Here is a 20,712-nt window from a genome sequence, read left to right on the forward strand (position 1 = left end):
ACCAAAACCCAAACTCTCAAATAAGTCTTGCTTCTCCGGAGTTTATCTGTCCTGCGCTAAGTTGCAACCTCAGTGTGGCATCCAACAAAGCAACAGGGTTTGACTCATCCCTCAGCCAAACCAGTCATAAAAAAAAAAAAAACAAACCCCAAACAAAACACACCAACTAGGTTGGAAGGATTTTTTTTTTTTTTTTTTAGCTTTTCTTTCATTGAGTTGCTTGCATGGGTCAGTCAGTGGAGAGACAGTTGGCAGAGAGAAAACATGTTAATAATTCCCTGTACTAGTAGGATAACGTTTTACTCAGCTGATGGAGACCACAGACTGTCTGCAGTGGTGAGACTATTTTAAAAGAGGCTATAAAGCCCCATGAAATGTGCACTGTGCCAGTAAGCCTGCTGCTTCAGCTAACGGTTCTGCCACTTCCTTTGGCAGTGCCGAACATTTAACGGATGGCTCACTCCCTTGCTGCTGTTCGTGCAGTACAGGATGGTATTTGTTTCGATTGCAAAATTAGAAGGTAGCAAGCTCTACGTTAGTACGTGAGCCCAACAACTCTTTTTGCCTTGGTATAGTATTTCTGTATGGTTACTTGGACACTGATCAAAAACTGGCGCAATTCCAGCCCAGCCAGAAACAGCAATATAAATTTTCCCATCAGGGAAAATTATCAAGTTTAAGAGATGTTCCTTGACCTCATCTTTATCTCCACATTATTATTTACATTCCAGTAGCACACAGAGGCTGTGCACACCAAGGTCCCTCAGTACTTAGCACTCCGCAGACAGACAGTAAGACCCTGTTCCTACTTGGAAGAGCTGGTGCTCACAACTCAGGCTTCACACCGTGGTGAAGTGACCTGCCAGGGGCCACCCAGCAAGCCTGCGGCAGAGCCGAGAGCAGAGCCCTGAACCCTGGCCAGTGCCTGGCCCAGAGCTCGTTAGCCAGCCCGTCAGAGAAACTGCACCTCCTAAGCAGCACTGCACTCTCAAACACGACAGGCAGCGACTGAGCGTTTCTGAAGGCAGGACAGAGCCAGCAGCCAGAACCACACTGAACAGGTGTCCTCACACTGCTGCTCCAAGCATGACTCCCCCGCATAAGCTCCTTGCAGCCACCAAAGCAGACGCTCGGTCCCTTTTTCCCCCAACAGCAGCAACAGCTAGAAGCTTGTGCCACCATATGCTGCTCCCCGTCTCAGAGAAGCAGCAGGCCCATGATCATCTTGCCCAGACTTTCTTGCAACTGCAGGAAAGGTTTAGCACACTATTACTAGCCCTCAACACAACCTTAAAGTCAGATAAGATTATGAATTGAGGGTAGTAGTATCCACATTCCATTTTACAGTGGGCTACACTACCACTCCTCCAGGGTCCTCAGAAGGAAACAAAGCTGGTGGATGTCCTCCTTTTCCTCCTACTCTGCGTTCCTTTCCCTCCACAGCCCCATATAGGAATTGAACTTCAGGCAGCTTTCACTACCTACTAACTCCATGTCAGAGGGATGTTCTCTTCAAACTCAAGGATCTGTGATTTGAGAGCAAGACTCGAGGACAGACAAGTTGCTTTACCAGCCAACACTGCCTTGGCAGACACACACGCTATACACAATATGCCACCCCCTCAAGACCTGGGGATGAAGCATTTGCACTTGGCTTCACTGCAGGAAATGGGAATTTGGCTTGTGAGTGCCCCCATGGCACACTGCAGCTTTGCACTCTGAAAGTCCATTCAGCTGTCCTCGTTGTCTCCCAAATCATTAATTCCACACATCAGAGATTTGCTTCTCATGCATATTATTTTGAGCACAGCCCCAATAACATCCTGTGACTGGGATATGCAACTGTGTCCTTAACTTACCTCTGCATGAAGGAAGGAAAAAGATCACAGAAGATTAAGTCAGTTCCTTGGCTTTTGACTTGGTTAGTTTAATGCTCATCAGATTATGCAGATAGATTTCCCACCCTTGGTCTCTCCTTGGCTATTATAAGAGCAGGTGTTTCCTCAGTAAGGAGCCTGTGGGTTCCTAACCAGTAGATAAGAATCATCCAGAAGTAACTGATAATTTCAAGGGCCTTCAGTCCTGATACATACTCAGTGCTCCCTGCAAATCAGACTGCTTTAAGATGTCTCACATCATGCTTTCAAACTCAGAGGTACCCAAAAGTCACTTTATCTTGACTATAAAAGCACTGGGGGCTTTTCTAAGCACTATTCTACGCACCTCAAATAAAATTATGGTCTTTCGGATGATTACAGGCCAGAGTATTTCTCTCCACTGAGTTGCTAATGCCACAGGAAGCTCCTTCCGATCAAGTCCGAGCAAGACTTTAGATGCAGGTCACATACCTCCTGCAACACACAAATCATACGGGGCTCAACTGCTTTCTAAAGGCTGCAGCTTCAAGTGCAGGAAGTGATGTTTCACACTGTAACAAGTTCATTTTCATAGTTTTCCATTTGCTTTTGAGAACAGTTTAAATAACTGGCCTCAGTAATGGATTAGGTGTGGTTGATCTTGTTTTGGATTGCGGAGAACAGAATGACCTCTGGACATTTCTTTTCCTACTTTTTGTGGTCCTCTGAAAACATGGAGGTAAATTCTAACTCAGACATATGTTGGTTTTGTGCAAGCTCTTGAGTTACACACAGTTTTGTTAACAAGGCTACAGTAGGAAAGAAAAGTGAGTGGTTAAAGAGCTTATTCTGTGTGGATTCCTGACTGGAGAAGTTCAGCCAGCTTTAAGATCTGACTCTGCAGTAAGGATTGAACTGAGATTTCTGAAATAAAGTGAGCTGCACTTGCAAAAAAACTTCCAAGAAGTACTTCAGCAAATTAACTGGGTGACCTATAATGAAAACATTAACAAATGTTTTAGTTGTAGCTGTGGAAATAAGCATTTATGAACAAGTTTCACAGTGGGTAAACCAGCTGGTGGCTTGCACATCAACACTCTGGGAAGACACAGTCAAATCAACAGGATAGGAACGGGTAGGTGCTTCACAAGAAAATGTTAGTGGTTGTGCCTCTCACAACAAGATACACCAATTATACCTTTGTAGCAATGGAAAAAAGTGTTGGGCTGTTTCAGCCTTCATTTTCATAACAGGCATTTGGCACTGAAAGGAAAGCGTTTGGGATAATCACATGCCTGGGCAGAGTCTGCTCGTGCCATTTCTTCCTAGAGGGGAAAGGTGGAGATGCAATGAAATTACCTTGCATGACCCACAGGGTTGAACCCATATCACCTCATAATTGGGGGAAGAGCCAGAGAGAAGCCAGATAGCAGTCAGTCAGTCACGGCTTACAGAGAAAGGAGAGAAGGTGAATCTGCTTCTGAGCGTATGTTATCTCTTATCTAGTGCACTGTGATACATTGCATGCTTATTTGGCAATTTCTAGCACTTGTAGGGGTTACTGCAGTCCCTCAAAAACCCATGTGCAGCAGAAGCCCTGCAGCCTTGGCCATTAGGCAAAAAGGAAGTGCTGGGACGGTGCTGGCACATCGCCACATACCATACAAACTCCCAACATGTCAGGAGCAGGATTGGGGGAGTGGGGGACCTAAGGGAGGCAGCAACATGGCTGAAGGCACATTGGAAGTATGGTATAAACCACAACACAGACAGCATCTCAGTCCTCCTCTGTGATTCAGTAACCACTTCAAGCCCCATCCTGCAAAGTGCTAAGCAACTTTCCCCTTTCCATAAGTTGCACAGTTTCTGTGGCTCAGCACCTCTCCACAGAGGGTTTTGCAGACTTATTACCTACAAGATACAACTAATTGGTCAATCAAGATAAATGTCTTTCTAATGAAGGTTTAGGCAAACACACACAAGCTCTCCACACTTTTTGGCCTCTCTAACTGGGTCAACCTCTTCTCTAGCTGTCTATTAGGGAGAGATAAAATGAGAAAGGAGGTCAAGTGCTAGATAGTTGGGGCTGGAGAGTCTATTCAGACTGATCAGACTTGTGGATGCTCCCACTGTTGCAGTTACAGTATCTATGATAGCTGTTCTAGTCAATGCCACCCAGCCCTGAAGATACATCCTCTCACTGCAGGATTGCTACAGAACGTGATCCTAGCTAGAGAAGTCCCATACCACAAGCATAAGGTGTGGAAGAGCATGGAGATCTTGTTTGCTTTCGTTGCATTTCCTAAAACACCATAAAAAGAAATTGCAGCCTAGTCAAGAAGAGGAGTCTCCATGTCTACATGAAAGTTAGCCAAGGAGGGGAAAAAAGTTTGGTGATCTTCAATTCAATTCAAACCTTGCTGATGGGCATAGCAAAACACTCTACAGACTCGGTCACCACTTCCTCAGACTGGCCAATTCCACAAGCTCAGAAATGGCACAAATGCTGTCTGCTGGATGCCCTCTATTGTTATTCCACCTCTCGGTGTTTCTGGTATTATCATCACTTTAAACTTCACAGATGGACAAAATCTACTGCTCCACCTCTACTCACCCTTGCTTACGCATTCAAATCCATACTTCAAGACCAATCAGAACTACAAATCCATTTGCTCACTTGGGTTTGAACCGCAGTCACCCTTTATTAGCGTCCTTCATGTCAGCATTCCCAACTGCTCTGTAAGTGGGAGACCGAAACTGTGTGACAGGCTGATGCTGCTTCACTGTGAACTTGCTTGTAACAGATCTCAGTGGCAGGGGATCTTTGGATTCCACCATCAGGCAATACTGCCACAGCACACAAGCAGCAAAGGAGTAAAGTCTCACTTGCTAAGAGCTGCTAAGGAAAAAACGTACATCTAAAAGTCCAAAAGCAACAGGTCCATCCCAGACATGCCAAGCAGGCTGAAGCTGTTAATCATTTCAGTACTGGAGGATGAACAGTCTTAACTTGATACTCATTGGCTTCAGCAGAAGTCATCCTAGGGTTCCTTTTACTTACTTTTCTTCAGGAAGCAAAAATGGTGGAAAGAAACAGATAAAAATACTACTGAGCCGATAAACTGGAAGAGGAAACAGGCAGGTAACCTACACCCTCTGGGAAAAAGCAAAACAGAGAAAGTCAGGAAGAGAAAGGGGAACAAATAGAGTGAGGAGATACAAAGTTAAAACCTCTCATTTCATGCAGTTCAAAAATGGGATTGACCAGAGGCTGCTGTTAAATGCTGCATCCACTCTACTTTTCTGAACTACAGATTAGAGCGGGGGTGAGAAAACCTGCTGTGGTTCATCCAGGCTTGGTCATTGTTATTACTGCCATGCAGGAGTACACAGAAAGGGCCACCACACACCAGATGCTGTATGAGGACAATACAGATTGTAGGAGACTGCAGCCTCTGCTCCTGACCAGACATTGCAAGTGGGATGGCAAGATGGAATAAAAGCTGGAGCCTGACTGATTGCTAGGGCAATGAATTGACAGGTCAAACACCTCAACTTAACTGTGTTTCATCAGCATGTGCCCAGACACCAACTGCACTATGACCAGGAGGCTCCACTGCCCTGACCAGGACCAAGCACAGCACCGCATGCAGAGCACCTCTGCCCTAAGGAGTGAGCAGTCTAGACAGACGAGGAAAGAGGCACAAATTGGCAAGGCATGATGGTCTTAAAAAGAAAAACTAAACCCAAAAAAATCACAGTGCAGGTTAGTACCACAACCCACCTACTTGAAGGCTCTGCCTCCTAATTCCCCTCAGTTCATCTATTACTTTACAGCCTAACTTCTCCAAAGCATGACTTATCCAACACATGATACTACTGCCAATTCATCCTGTGACTCCAGAAATCAGTTTTGTAAATTTCAGGTCAGCAAACCATATTTCAGTTAAATTATCTAAAAAAACCCAAACCATACTCTGGCACTGACCCAAATTTCAGATGATACATGCACAATAAAAGCATTTAGGTACACCCATTAAAGCATAACACGGCAGCACCCGCACAGGCTTCAGAACTCCTAATGGGATGATTATATGTCTACGCCCTCGCAGGGTTCTCTTTTTCTGCTTTTTAAAGGATGTGCTCTGCACAGTTAAACATTTGTGTTCTGAAGAAGATGGTCTGCCCTTCCCCTTTTTAATCAACATATGGTGCTCTGTGTACTTTTACAGTATAAGAAAAAAAAACCTTAAACTCAGCTTGATTCAGCTTATAGTGAATAAATTACACATAGTCTTTCCACAACAGGTTTTGTCATGATTCTTTTTCTGCACTTTGATTTCCAAAAAGAGGTATTATTGGACACAAAGCATTTTGAAGAAAAGGTGAAAAACAAAATCAAAAACCCATGAGCTTGAATACTTCCCTGCTGGGCAGAGCATCTCCAAGCTTCTGCTATACCTGCAAAGAATTACAAAAAAGACAGCTACAAAACAGGATGCTGACGCCTCAGCTCAGTTCTCGACACTCCATGCTGTTGGCTTGTCGGTTCCCCACTTGTGAAATGGGGACATGAATATTTCCCCTACCATCTACAATTAGAGTAATCAGTCTTTTCCCATGCATTTATACATCAATTCCTTCTCAGTGTTATGTTTATATCAAATTTTAAGAAAAAAACCAAACACACACACAGAGGAACCTTTATTTACAAGGTGTTCAAATACCATAACTTAGGCTTCTGGAAACACTTAACTGTTCTTTACTAAGTACAACGCTAATTGTCATTTGAAGAAACTGCAAAGCTAAAAGTGCCATCTGCTTTATCCCTTTCCCCATACTGCAGCACTCTTTAAACACATTTCTAAAAGATAAACCACAACACCCGAGAGGTCCTTCATGACACCTGTTAGGGAGGAGGGTTTAAATACAGCCAAATTCCACTTCCAACTGAATTTAAGAGGCTACATGTAACAGGAAGATTACCTCCTCTTAATGAAACTAAGTACAAAAAGGTATTCTGAGCAAAGTATAAAATACAGAGCCCTTGCAAATAGCATTCAATTCCTATGTATTACCTATTTAAAGTATTGTTTTCTGCTCTGTGCACCTAATAACCTAAGCTTCAATTGCTTCTTACATCACCAGTACTGCATGGCCATATATCGGCATTATTAATATTATTTACAAGTGCTACAGATGTTATCCTTACGGGCAGCTCCATGCAAACATCATCAGAGAAGACACACTTTAATAAACAGACACAGATCCACATGTTAACTTGTTAGAAGCATTTCACAGTACATAGTAGAACCAAAGTGATTCATTAGAGAAAATACCTTCCCCCATCAACAGACGTCCCCCCTTGCGCACTTTCACGCTCCAACACTTTCTCCTACTGAATTTTAAAATTTATTTTTATATATTAAAGGGATTGAAGTTACTATTATGAAAAAGAACAGATCTGTTTCAGGACAAAAAGCATTACAGGCATAGTAAGAACAGATGTGCTGCCACTGGTATAAATCATACTCTGGGTTTACAGCTACAGCACTGCAACTTTCCCAAGCAAAGTCTACCTAAATCAATATATGACAATCAAGTCAGTTTAAAGGGATGAACAATGAAATGAAAGTGATTGAATTACCATGACAAATATCTACTTGTTAGCTGAGCCACCATAATGTTATATTTGGTAACAGGGCAGAGTAAGTACACCCACCCACCAAGTTAATTATTGCAGTTTAGCTGACAGAGGAGTAGTAACTTGTTCCACTGCAGTAGTCTTCCCATTTACGACCACCACTCAGCCCCTACACATGTTCCCTTAAACAGGTTGCGCCGACTTAGCTTTATCTGTTTCCAAACCAATTTAAGTGCCCTGTCTTTGAACAAGCATGTTCCAGAATAACTCAATGTGTTAACTTAAAGCAAACATAGCCAAACACGTGCAAAAGGCTGTATGTAGTCTATTATTTCAGATGAAAAGTGCCTCGCTGATTTTGCTAAGGTTGAGTAGATCCATAAATCTGTTCAGTTATGCAAGGAAGTTGCAGGTCAGCTAAGGTGTGAATAAACTGTGATAGCTAAGCTGCTGTTGCTCCCTGAGAAGGCATCAGCGCAGTTTCCACTGCCTGAGTTTATGTATCTGATTTAAATTTGCAACCAGTCTGTGAGAAAGGGAAAAAATTGGATCTTAGAGTCTATTACCCCTCCCTATGCAGGGAGCAGAGGCTGCTAATTTGGGGAAGAGGGGAAGGTGCTCCCTACTGCCTAACACACCCAAGGGAGGAAGGTGGTCTCCCTCTGCACACCCAGAGGAACACTGCTCTCTCCACGGACTGCTCGGGGCTGACAGACGGACTCCTAACAGGAAGAGCTAAGTGTCCCCCCCCACAGCTCCTTCTGAGAGCACCCACGGCTTAGCTTCCTGCACAGTGAGAACAGACAAGCCCTAAGCCTCTCTTAAAGCTCCTGCATACGGATGAAGTTCAAGACAAAGGAAGTACAACCACGACAGTGTGGACACAAGTATCCTAATTTATTCTCATCTGGCTTATTCTGGTCCAGGCAAGGAACACGCTTTCAGCACATCAGCTGATGCATAACACACCGAGACAAGCACTTAACTGCAGCAAAAATTTGAGGGAGCATACCCTCTTTCACATAGCATCTTGAAGAGCTGCACTATAACGCTATTTCACAGACCCTAAACAGAACTGTAGCACCAACAGAAAAGCTGCAAAAAGGCAATGCTTTCCAATAAGAAATAGCATTTTCCACTATACCCACATGCAATTCTTGCACGTACAGTACAAAACACACATGTGCTCAGCGTATCAGTTTCACTATAACCCGTGGTACAGCACAGTTCCTAAACCAGCCTTGGTAAGCAAAAAGGCTGCTACATCCTATGTCCCTCCCCAGAAAAATAGCACAGTACTGCAAACTCCACGCTTGCTTATAGCCAAACCTATTGATCAGTGCAGTTTTAGAAAACAGATTTCTCTCGGCATGGCCGTATTGGTGGGTTGCAAGAGAGATCCCCAACCAGGCACTCTCCATAATGTTACACAAGGATAAGCTGAGCAGTTGAAAAGACAAAGTTACACAAGGAAAGACGTGCCTTTCCTTCAATACAGATTGGGTTTGGTTACAACAGGCGAGCCAGTCACATGAAGTGCATCTCTGCTTGCATATTTATATCAGTGCATGAAGTCCTCTGCAAGGATATCAGTGTGGCTGTATCAGTAAAGTGCTCCAAGCGTACGCTTCCAGAGTGGAACAACAGCTCTCAAGGCCAGGAAGGAAAACTGCAATTCTTTTCTGTCTCTGCCTCTCTCTTTTTAAAGGCAAGAGAGGAGCAATCAGGATCATTACCAAAGCAGACCTGTGTCAATCAGAACTGAGTCTAAGTCTCAAAGTTTGAAGCTAAATGGAATCAGCTCAGGGAATTTTGTTCCAGATTGGTCCCCCATGCACAGAAATGTCATCTCAGATTGTCTTTACTACAACTGTTGCATTGCTGGTGGAGAGGAAAACGTCCTCGGTCCCAGCAAAGGAGTGAGACAAATCCCCTCTGCCCAGGTTATCCATGTTGCTGAAATACTTCCATACATGATGGTGTCTTCTTATCAGACTCGGGCTGGAAAGAGGCCAAGGCCTGGAAAGGCGTGAAAGGAATCCAAAACAGACGCAAGTGTTTCTTCAGTCGGTATCTTATCAGTAAGAATGGGAGAAGGACTAGTAGAAAAAGCAGCACATTACAGTGAATTTCCACACTACTGTCCAGAAGAATTTAAATCCTTCCAACATTGGCTTTAGCAACAAGTTAGAGTTAGCATGCCCCAAAGAAAGTTGTTCACCTCCAACAAGCACCAACGATTGACAAAAGCCCACTAATGTCGCAGTAAGATACCATGGAACAAAAACCTCGAGATACACACACACATCCTTCCAAAAGGTCCTGACAGCTCACTGAGCAGCACAGCAAACAATGGGTCCTTCCTAATTCCCAGAACTCTACTGCTTACAATGGTGTTCAGGGCTATTACTAGAGAATAATGTGGCAATTAAAAAAAAAAAAAAAAAAAAAAAAACCAAACAAAAACCCAAACTAGCAACAAAACCCCCCAAAATCAAGAAAACAAAACGAACACACACAAAACAAAACATACAGTTCACGGTAATGATTGGGAAACTCACTGCGGATTAATGAATTTTGCAAATTAGCAAAGAAGGAGCAACCAGGATTAAAGAGAAACAATCAACAACACTGAGATGCAAACCACTCTTTGTCCATTTACTTAGTAAAGTGTAGTTCTGTCTGCGCTGAAAGCACCTGATAGCTTACCAAAGCAGACAGAGACTAATATATTTTGTAAAAGTAATTAAGCCTTTGAAACATGAGATCTCACTACATCACTCCGCTGCTGCCGAGGAGAGGGATTTGACTCCTGAGCTGTTTGTGCTGTCAACGAGAGCGATCAGGCTCCCAGATTCCTCCAGGGAGGAGCGAGATTCTAGGAGTGCAGCAGGGCTTGGCTGGAAACCAACAACCCACTGCACAAATGCCCCCCCCCCCCCGAGTTAGGAGGTAAATATTAAACAGCATCTTTCAGAATTTGTCAAATTAAAAGATGTGCCTTTAAAAACTGCAGGAAGCGCCAGCCTTCACCAGGACAAACTGCTTTATCTGTGTGCATTGCCTTCAGCTCACTGAGGCTCATCAGGGGAGGAGACCCTCAGGTCAGGCAGGCTGGATCCTCAGCCTGCAGACAGGGTTTGTAGATACCAAGAACCTCCGTCAGACTCCCCACTGTTTTAGGAGATGACTGAAGGATAAAATTTTAAAAACACAGTTCTTAACTCAGGAAAGAAGTATTTTGCAAGATTAAGAACTGTGTGATTTCAGTCACTGTACCCAGTGCAGTTACAACAGCGCAAAGAAACAACTAGCTACGAAGCCTACTGAAATACTTGCATTTGCAGACACAAACGAACGAAACCAGCCTTCTTTAGAGACAGACAGTGAAAGAGCACTGCTGCCTAACATGCCTACTGAGCTGGAACATCAGACTTCAATATGCTTTTCTTCTACATATTTTTAAATGATGAGAACTGAAGTTTTTGAAAGGACCTCAGTGCCTAAATGACAGAAGTTTTATTTCTAGAAGCAATGGAGCCTAGTTTTTATTTGAAGTTAATGAAATGAACACTCCAAAGTCAGTTTTGAGAACAAACCTCAGACACTTTACATTGTACATGCATTCTTTCTTAATTTAAACTCTGCATGCATAGGTCACTAAAGCCAAAAAGCCTTTCATTGGAATAGGTACTGTCTCAGCACTGAGCACTATATAGGCAGTGAGTACAGAAGACAATATTGCAATCAAGCTTATGCTGAACATTGAATAAGACTGTTACCCTCTGCCCAACCCTTTTATTAAGCATTGTCTCAAAGCACTAAATACATGCATGAGTGAATATTTTTAACCAGTATGGACTAAAGAGAAAGAAATACACAATCTTAGCACTTACTCTTTCCAAAAAGGAAGGCTTTGAGGTCAGGAGTTACTCTGTTTCAGCAGGAGCCTCCCAGTGTATTATTAAAAACTCCCTAAACTTCTGTGCTAACAAAATAAGACACACAGCAGCCTGCTAGTGCTGCGATCTGCAGACTAGGAGGCAGAGCTTTGCATGTACAGTACACTCAAGCAGTTGGGTAGCTGTAAGCAATACAGATTGGGGGTTTTTTACTTGTAAAGCAGCCAGACTGCTTTGGGGGATTTCTTGTTTGTTTTGATTGATGCGTATTTACTCTGCACTTCTCACCCGTATACCACAGCACATATGGTAGTCACCAAGTTCTCTAATACCTTAACTTATCCCGGTGTGAATTAAAGACAAGAGTTTCAGTTTTAAACCTAAATTTCCAGTTTAATTTAGAGACACCCCCTCAGCACACTCACATATACTTAATGCATTAAAAATACTAACAAGCATATTAAAAAACCACTTCTCTATTCCCAGCAAACAACAGCAGGTGTGCTTCGCTCGCTGTGTTATCCCCTAACCGACTATTTACTAATGTCAGGGAACTTAAGATGTTAAAAAAATAAATACATAAACATTTGAAGTACTAGTGAAGCCATCATATTTGCTTATGAATAAAGTTTATTTTAGTACCTTTTGATTCCTGAAGACATCAACAGAAAGGTATATCCACACCACAGAATTGCCACAGAACATTTAGCACGAACCTTACGGAACGCACGCCCCACGTTGTCAAAGCAATTTCGCAGGAAACATGTTCCCTATTAACACCCTCTGCGACTGAACCATGTAGCTTAAAGACGCGCACAGATCTGAGACCTAAACACTACAGCTTTGTTTGAAAGTGAAACCAAGCAGGCTAGAAATAATGCTCTATCCCCAGCGCCCAGGGAGGTGCAAAAAGCAAACAAGTAGTATAAACGGAGGAAAAGTACGGCCGAGTTTTGAAGCTTTACATTTTATTATCAGTAGCATTATTTATAGTGTGACACTTCTATATATAAATCTGTAATCCGCGTTTTTTACACCTATAAAGCATATCAAGTTTAGGCAACGAACCCTTACTTTCCATTTATTTGCGAAAGTTCGGCAAACAGGTATTTACCCGAGCAAGAAGCTGTATATACACATATGAACACAAATATACGCATGCGGACGCGGACAACACACAAAACGCGCACTTTCAGCACATCATATACAGCCTGCTCAGACCTTTTTCCAGTTCCCAAGCCAGCGACCCAGGCGGCGGCGGGGGCAGAGGGAAATGGCCGGGAGCAGCCCGGCGCTCGCCCAGGGTGCGGGGCCGCCGCCGAGCCCCGCTCCGCGCCCCGAGCGCGGCCGCTCGCTGTCGCCGGAGCCGCGCACCGCCGGGAGCGGGGGCTTGCTGCTGCCTAACCCCTCTCCGCTCCCCCCCCCCGCTTTTCCCCCCCCCCTTTTTTTTTTTGTGCTTCCCCCTTCTTTTTTCTTTTTTTTTCCCCTTGTTTTTAAGGGCGCCTGCAGCCCTCCTTTTCCTCGCCCCTAATTTTCCCTTTCAAAAGATGGCGGGCAGACAGAGCGAGCGAGGGAAAGCGAGCGAGAGAGGGGGAAGAAAACGAAAAAAAAAAAAAAAAAGGAAAGAATGAAAGCCCCTCCTGCGTGGGGGCGCGGGGCTCCGCGGGGCCGGGGCTGCGCCCGTCCGGGGCGTCTTCGGGCGCTCGACGAGAAGGGGAGGGGGAAGCAGAAGATGGAGAAGAAGCGGCAGAAGAAGAAGAAGAAAAGGGTGGGCAGGAGCGGCGGGGCCGGGAGGAAATCAATGGCCAGGCTGCAGCCAGCCCCGCCGCGCTTTGTTGCATTGTCGCGGCGCACAAAGGCTGCGGGGCCGCGGGGAGCGGCGCGGGGCTCTCGCAAGAAGAAGGAGCAGAAGAAGAGAAGAAGGGGGGAAAAAAAAAAAGAAAAAAGAAAAAATCAGCACTGGCCTTTCCCAAGTGGGTTTTGCCTTCCTCCCCCTTCTTCCCCGACCCCCCTCCCTCCAGAAACCATGGCCCAGTGCTAGAAATGCACACCCAAGCATCTAACAAATAAAGGGAAAGATTAAATAGATTACTTTGCCCCGGCAGCTCCAGCAACGTTTGCCTTATAGTCCCTCCAGTTGCTCTTCTTTTTATCCTCGGCAAGGCAGTATAATAGATGCGCTAAAGCGCCCAAGAGCTCATGCGCCGGGGCGCAAGGCCATGTGGGGACGGTAGTCCCGGGCCGGGCCGGGGGAGAGGCGGCCGCCGGCCTCCGGACTACAAGTCCCAGAAGGCGGCAGGTTCCCCCCCCCCCCCGTCCCCCGCTCCCTCCCCGGACCGGCGGGCAGGGGAGAGAAACAGCAGGGGTGATGCCCCGGTCAGGGGCGGCGGGGGCGGGTAAGCACGCTCCCCCCGGCGGGGAAAACGCCTCGCGTGGTTTCGGGAGGGGGGACCGCGATAAAAACCCGCGGGGAGGTGGCGGCTGGCCGGTCCCCCCCGGGCAGACACTGCCGGGGAAAATCCCGGCTTCCCCCCTCCGCCCGCCGTCGCGCCTCTCGGGCTCTGAAGGTACAAGAAGAGCCCGTAAAAGTGCAACTGGAAAGGTGCGGGTCCCCTTTGGCTTCGCGGCTGAAACCCACGCAGGGTCACGCGTGCTGCGGGAGACCGAGTTTTAAATCAGAACTGCAGGAGCTGGCTTGCTCTTTTTCCCCTTTTTTTTAAATCGTGGTTTGCATTGGGTAATGCGCTCTCACATTTATTACGCAACAACTAATACGAGCAGCAATAAAAATAGAACGCCGCCAATGCGAGCTGTAGTAGTAAGTGGCAAAAAGAAAATCCATCAAGAAAACCCACAACCTGATGTCGTTTGCACTGGTTAGTGCATTTCATAATCTTGTCAACTGCTGAAAACAACAAGAAAAAACAATCTAATGTATACAATAAAAACAATATGAATTTTACAAACACACCCACCATAAAAGCAAACATCACTACTGTTATAAACAGAAACACTTTCAAACACAACAGACCAACACAGCCTATATCCTGAAGCAAATCTACAAATCCAAACAGAAATTAAAAGATACTGTTATAACCCCAAATATGATTCAATCACTGTAGCAAAAAAAGAAAGGGAAAAAAATAGAACTGTTGGAAAACAAATGAGTCCAGGGGAAACATTTGAACGCCAACATAAAATAAGAAGTTACAGGATTTCTCTGCAGACACATATGCCAGCAGAGGCTGCCACGCTGCCTATTACACAGACAGCCATGCGGTGATGCCAATTAATAAGTCAGTTTATTGTAACCATAAGGTGAAGGCAGTTTCATTGAAAGACCTTATTTCCAGAAGATTAACTTTTGAAAAACATGGCCAACAGGACTGAAATTTCTCAGGTGGTCTGATATAATCAGCAATATTGGGTTTTGTACAGGCAAGAGGACAGATGCTTAGGAAAATTCCACTTAGCCAGGCTAGTGGATGAAACTGAAGTTGTGCACATGCCTTAACTGAACCCAAGAAAAAGTGCTTTTTTGCACTCAAGGCTTGTGTGAGTTCAGGAAATAGAAACTCACTCATAGCCTTACCACTCCTGGATGTACATAATTTGTAAGACACCATTTGAAGTTGTATCTGTATCAACAGCCCAACCCCACACTTGTTCTGTGTGTGACCTGGGCTTCCCTTCTGCAAGTTTACCTTTTTTGACTTGACCACCAGGTACCCAAAAGCCACTACAGTGCCCTCTGCACCCAGACGGCATGGCCTCTGCAGGAACACAGAGCACACAAGCAGTAAGAAAAAGGTGCATTCTGGGTCTTCTTAACAGGAACAGCCACACTTCACAAGCTGGTGTTCACTAAACCTGCCCCACGTCTGGTCATCACATGTTCCGCGTCGCCAGACTGAGCGAGGAAATCCCTTTGAAACACCACCTGAACTCTGCCCAGAAGTGTCCTGGATACTGGATATCGGGGGTATAGGGAAGAATTAAATTTTGAGTGTGGGGCACTTTTATTCATCACCATTCTGCTGCATTCCCATTTTCAAGGCAATTTTAAAATTAGGAGTACATGCGTATCAAAGCATTTGAGAGCTGAAGAGTACCAGGTCAGTTCTTTTGAATGCACTGTCTTGCTCCAGTACATCTGATCCATGTGGATAAGCAGGGTATAAATTTATGAATGCCATAACATACAGAGACACCAAATCATGAGCATGACCAAAGAGCCCCTAAATGAAAACCACTGCTGCTCTAGGCATGGGGGCTGGGAAAAGTTGGCAGGCTGCAGTTTTCCAAGGGAGGGGGCGGGGAGTAATCAGCTGAGTATTCATTATGAACACTTGGGAAAATGTACGCCTGTCACTCTAAAGGCTCATTTTCAGCTGAACCATAATCTGGAAGTTCGATTTTTAAATGTATTTATATTTCAGTTTGAGACAAACTCCTGCAACAAAAAAGCGTGTTGGCTGAAACATAAGACTTGGCAGAGTTATAAGCAACTGAACAGGGGGTCCCATAATGCAAAGTGTTCAGCAACACGCAGAGAGCGCAACAGGAGGGCTGAGTGCCGACAGAAGGGCAGAGACAAGAGACGCTAGGAGGGTCCCTGCCAGAGAATGAAACCCTTCAAGCTGGCAGGGCAGAGACACCTCGCAGTGAGTACGTACAAGTTGAAAATCATAGTTTGATCCTCACTGCAAATCCACTTTCAAGATCAGCTTCGTGATAGAGGCTGCAACAAAACTGCAACCCAAAAGCAGTCTCCAACTACACCTTATACTTCTTTATCTCACCTAGGGTGGGTATAAGACAGTTTCATCCCAAATTGTTATGTTCATTATACATCAGGCTGAGCAGGCCAAACAATTCACACAGGAAACTCTCCCCAGAGATGTCACCGCTATCAGCTTTCAACCTGGAACATACTAGTCACTCACACACCTACCTGTAGGTCTGCAAACTTGCGCTTGAAGAACCCAGCTGCATCCTCCAAGGGAATAGGAAAGTAAATACATTCTAGGGATCCTTAAAGCCTTCTTTATGTAAGGCAGTGAGTTTAGATAATGGTTTGGCCAACCTGGCACAGGCTGACTCCATTTGAATAAGCCCCATAGGAGGTACAGTGAAATCAAATCAGAATGATTCAAGCACAAGGTACCTTGCCCAAAATAAAAGCATTTAAACTGAGGAAAAGAAAGTTGTAATCTTTAAATGAATTTCTGAACGGATTTTGTCATATTAGTTTCATACAAAGATATAACAGTCTGCCTGTTCTGGAATACCTTATCTCCAGCTTTTCATAAAATGCAAAACTACAACGGTAGCTTTTATTATTATTATTATTACTCCTACTTCTTCCTCCTCTTCCCCCCCCCCCAAGCTCAGAGGAACATCCTAGATTCACCCAAAGCCTTTTGATTAGCCTCTGTGGTCTCTTATGTTGCACCTCCAGTTACCCAATTAGCACCTTGTTAACTAACACCTGCAGTGTATTTATTCCTTGCAGTTGCACTACTTTCAACCTTTAATGCACAGTGGTGTGTACACCCTTCTAGGAAGCTTTGTGCATAGGCTTTGACAAGAAAAAAACTTATTGTGCAAAACCAGAGTGGTTTTCAAGGCTGCTAAACACCAACACTTTTTGCTTCTCTACTCTTGGTATCTAGGGTAGGGCTTGAGTCTTTTGAAAACAAGGGTGGACGGGAGCAGAAAAGGGAGATACTTGTCTCTGTGGGACCAATGCTTTTTGTCAGGACTGGCCACACTCGGCGCTTTGCATGACTGCACCCAACGGTATTTAATAGTAATAAGGGACTGCTGGGAACACTAACCTCAAGCACCAATTTTTCTGACCTTTGCTATAGGAACTAACTGTAAGCTTCTGATTCTTTACCTCACCATTCAGTGCCTGTTTCGCCAACAAAACCAGTTTCCTGCTGCAAGGGAGGAAGCCCTTTGTTAGTATTTGTACTTGGGAATTACCAAAGGATTACAAGTGGAGAATGCTGCTGAAGGGGTATGAATACCGCATCGGTAATGGATTCTCCCCTCCATCTCTGGGCACATCCGCAGGCACACTGTACATTTACATGCACATGAGAGACTGATGCAAACTCCACATGCCTCAAGGCAGGCAAATTTGGCCATTCTGACCATTTTGTCAACCATCGGCCACCATAGGCTCCAAGAGACCTCACATTATCAGCGGACTCACAGCAGAGCCTATTACCAGCAGCTGCTATCTCTAGAGTGGGTTTCATTATACATTACAAAAAGAGAATTTATTCACTAACAGTCATGTTTGGGATAAAGAAATAATAGTGCCCAAACAGAAGATTGCTTAAAAGCGTGTAGTAAATGTCTGGGATTATATCACTCCAGTCATCCCAGTGGCACAGAGAAGGGTGTTGAACACAAGGGGATAAATGCTCTTATTGCAACAGAGTCATCTTTACCAATGATTTTCTTCACTGTAGTGGCAGGATTTCCTCGATTGAGTAAGCGTTATTCAGTAAGTTAAGGATGACAGGACTAGGGCAGAGGTTTGAAACAATAATTGCAGTTTGTTCTTCTGCAGTACCTTTCATCTGTGGAATTCACAACAATGCAATAATCCTCCTAACAGCTTTTGTAGGTAAGGAAATATCATGAGCCCTGTTTTTCAGCTGAGGAAGCTGAGAGAGAATATGATGATGCAGAAAATCATGGGCAGAGCCAGACCTGGGACTCAACTCTTCTGACTCATACTTTGTAGTTCTGAGAGCCGGGACACACCAGTTGGTGAGGCCGTGCTGGCTCCTCAGTGCCTATAAGACCTTTGTCTCTTCAGTATTCACTCTTCATCTGGAAAAGGGGGAGCAGAGCCCCCAAACAGGGAACCCAGGAGCCAGGCTGTCTACAAGCCCCAAAAGGCACAGCACTTTGATGGGAAGGCAGGAAAGAATTGAGCTATCCAAGACCCAAAGGATCTTGTAAGTGTTCATCTGCAAATATACGTTTTGATTACAACCTAAATGCTGGTCTGGAGACAGGCAATATCCAATGGAGGGTCCAGAGTGGATTTAAATAATGGCCTTCCAGATTGACAGTTCTCAAGCCAGAGAAAGAGATGAATGGCTTCCGCTGCAATGGAGAGGAAGGGCACAGAGAGTCCACAAGATATTCTGTCTGACCTTGGTGTCTTTTGTCAGGATGCAGCAAGAAGCATTACTTGGAGGAGATGGAGGCTGGGATACAGTGGGCTAAGATTTATATATACGGAAAGAAGCAGAGCAAAGGCCTAAACTATTGTGGGAGAAAGGGACATGACCACAGAATTTGAGAAGTGAACAGAAACTGCCCAGCCAATGTGGCTACGTATCTTTGGCCACAGTAAATATGTTTCTTTGGAAATCAGGTGTATCTAAATGGTTTTGTTATACATTCAGTGTGATGTAGAGACCTAGCACCTGCTGTTAACACAGTGGTTTGCACAGGTAAGCAAGCTTGTGAATAGTGTGTGCTACTGAGTTGGCAGTTTAAACTAACAGATGCTAGAACATGCTAGATTTCAGCTGGCTAAAGCCCTAATGGATTCCTGTGTGTTTTCTTACTTTTCCTCCTGCCCTCTTACAATGACTGGAGAGAATGTAAAGAGATGCTCTAACCAAATACTAACACTTTCAAACATCTTGATTTCTAAATTACAATGAGTAATAGATATATTCAGATTTCACTAAAACTATCTCAGGGGTATGAGTTAATCATATTGAACTGTTGTTCATTGGAGTTACAACCATTTGCACCAGCCAAGAACGAAGCTCCTGATTCACAGAAGTGCTGAGAACCTGCTGCTCCAGTTGAAGTGGCTGGGAGAGGCAGGCTGTCATCACGTCTGGCAGTCAGAGCGTGTGTGATTCAGTCTGGGGCTCTCAAATCAGCTGCCTTTATGCATTAACTTGGCTGTGACTTGCATTGGGGGGAATCTGCTTTGAATGATACACTATAGCATATTGCTGGACTCCAATCCTGCATGAAGTCCTACTTTCTCTTCAAAAACATGGACTGTTTCTTAACAGTTTTTTACTAACATGGAGCTCTTTGCATGCAGTGTTCAGTGATCTAACTTTGAAAGAAGCTTTTCAACTTCCATAGGCCCCTTGTGCCCAGGCTAAGTGTTTGTACACATCCCTCCCAGGGCAGAATGAATCAAATCCTACCTGCTCTCCACCGGGGTACGATTTCCTAGTTTTATATGAACAAATGTTGGCAGCGATGCAGGCAAGATTCATACTGTAGTGGGGGAGGTAGAAATACCAGCCTGGAAAAAGTTCAGTGTTTGTTTTTAAATCCCAGAAGAAACATATGAATGCAATGTATCTGGGATTTAGAAAAAAACAGAGCCGCATATTAGCAACCACACAGAAACAGCAGTATGTCAGAGATCAGCTGCTCTTTAAAAGCCTAAAAGATGCAGCAGGTCTCTCATGAGTTCTTCCTCCCTCTGTTTCTTGAGGAGCGTGTAACACGTAGTAAGTCTGTTCCGCACTTCCTGTCTGCTGAGAGGCCCAAGCAAATAAAAGTCCTAACTGAGATTGCTAATTGTGCCAAAACATAAACATGGGCTTACACAGCTTGTAAGCTTAGTGCCTTATTACTCACCATTGCAAATGTAAGTATGAGCTTGTTTGTAGCAGTCAGGTCTAACATGCAGCAGATCCATCATGTCCTGAAGTTACCAGGAGCTTTTCCGCAAGCATTAATGTCCTTTGGATCAAATCTGCAGGACTGGATTAGTTCTGGTCTCGGTGGAACCTGTGACAAAATTGTATACATTAGTCATAGCAGGAGCCACGGCCTCAGCTCTGCTCCTGACACCCTTAAAGCCATCCAAAGGGATCCCAGCAGCACTGCAAGCAGTCACTTCCATATAATCTGAGCCACACACGGACTTTTCTTTCCCTTTTATCATTATACGAAGCTGCTCTCCCCCCCAAAAAATCTCAGACAGGTGTCTTTTCCAGTGTACTTGGCAGATCACCAAGTTGAGGCTATTTTGAACCAAATGAAATGATAGATTTTGTGAGGGAGAAGCCTGCCAAGCCCCACTCTTTTCCAGAGAGGGAATTTGGACAGATATCACATCCTGCTGATCCCAGCTGTGGCAGCATGGTGGGGGGAGCAAGAAAGACCCTCACAGATGACTCATAACCAACAAAAATTTCATCCAAAGACAACGGGCTGTCTGTGCAAATCCCCAGGTACTCACGTTGTGCAGTCCCAGAGAAATGCCCTTGCTCGCTGAGCTTTTTCTGCAAGTGCC

The 20,712-nt window shown here is 44.6% G+C and overlaps 1 protein-coding gene across 9 annotated transcripts in view; it reads right to left on the reverse strand.

The window, feature by feature from the left end:
* BRD3 (bromodomain containing 3) overlaps positions 1-20,712 on the reverse strand; it is a 50,721-nt gene that overhangs the window by 28,194 nt on the left and 1,815 nt on the right. For 6 of the 9 annotated variants that reach the window (XR_012838508.1, XR_012838507.1, XR_012838509.1 and 3 more), the window contains exon 1: positions 13,495-13,626. Coding sequence is in view for 1 of the 9 variants with exons in the window: in XM_075772742.1 (XP_075628857.1) it covers positions 20,052-20,099 (48 nt within the window). In the remaining 8 variants the exon portion in view is untranslated. Of the gene's footprint in view, positions 1-13,494; positions 13,627-20,051; positions 20,205-20,712 lie in introns of those variants that run through there. The other 3 variants (XM_075772742.1, XM_075772740.1, XM_075772743.1) reach the window with 2 other exon arrangements.

The sequence above is a fragment of the Balearica regulorum genome, chromosome 20 (genome assembly GCF_011004875.1).
Source record: "Balearica regulorum gibbericeps isolate bBalReg1 chromosome 20, bBalReg1.pri, whole genome shotgun sequence".
Classification (NCBI taxonomy): Eukaryota; Metazoa; Chordata; class Aves; order Gruiformes; family Gruidae; genus Balearica; species Balearica regulorum.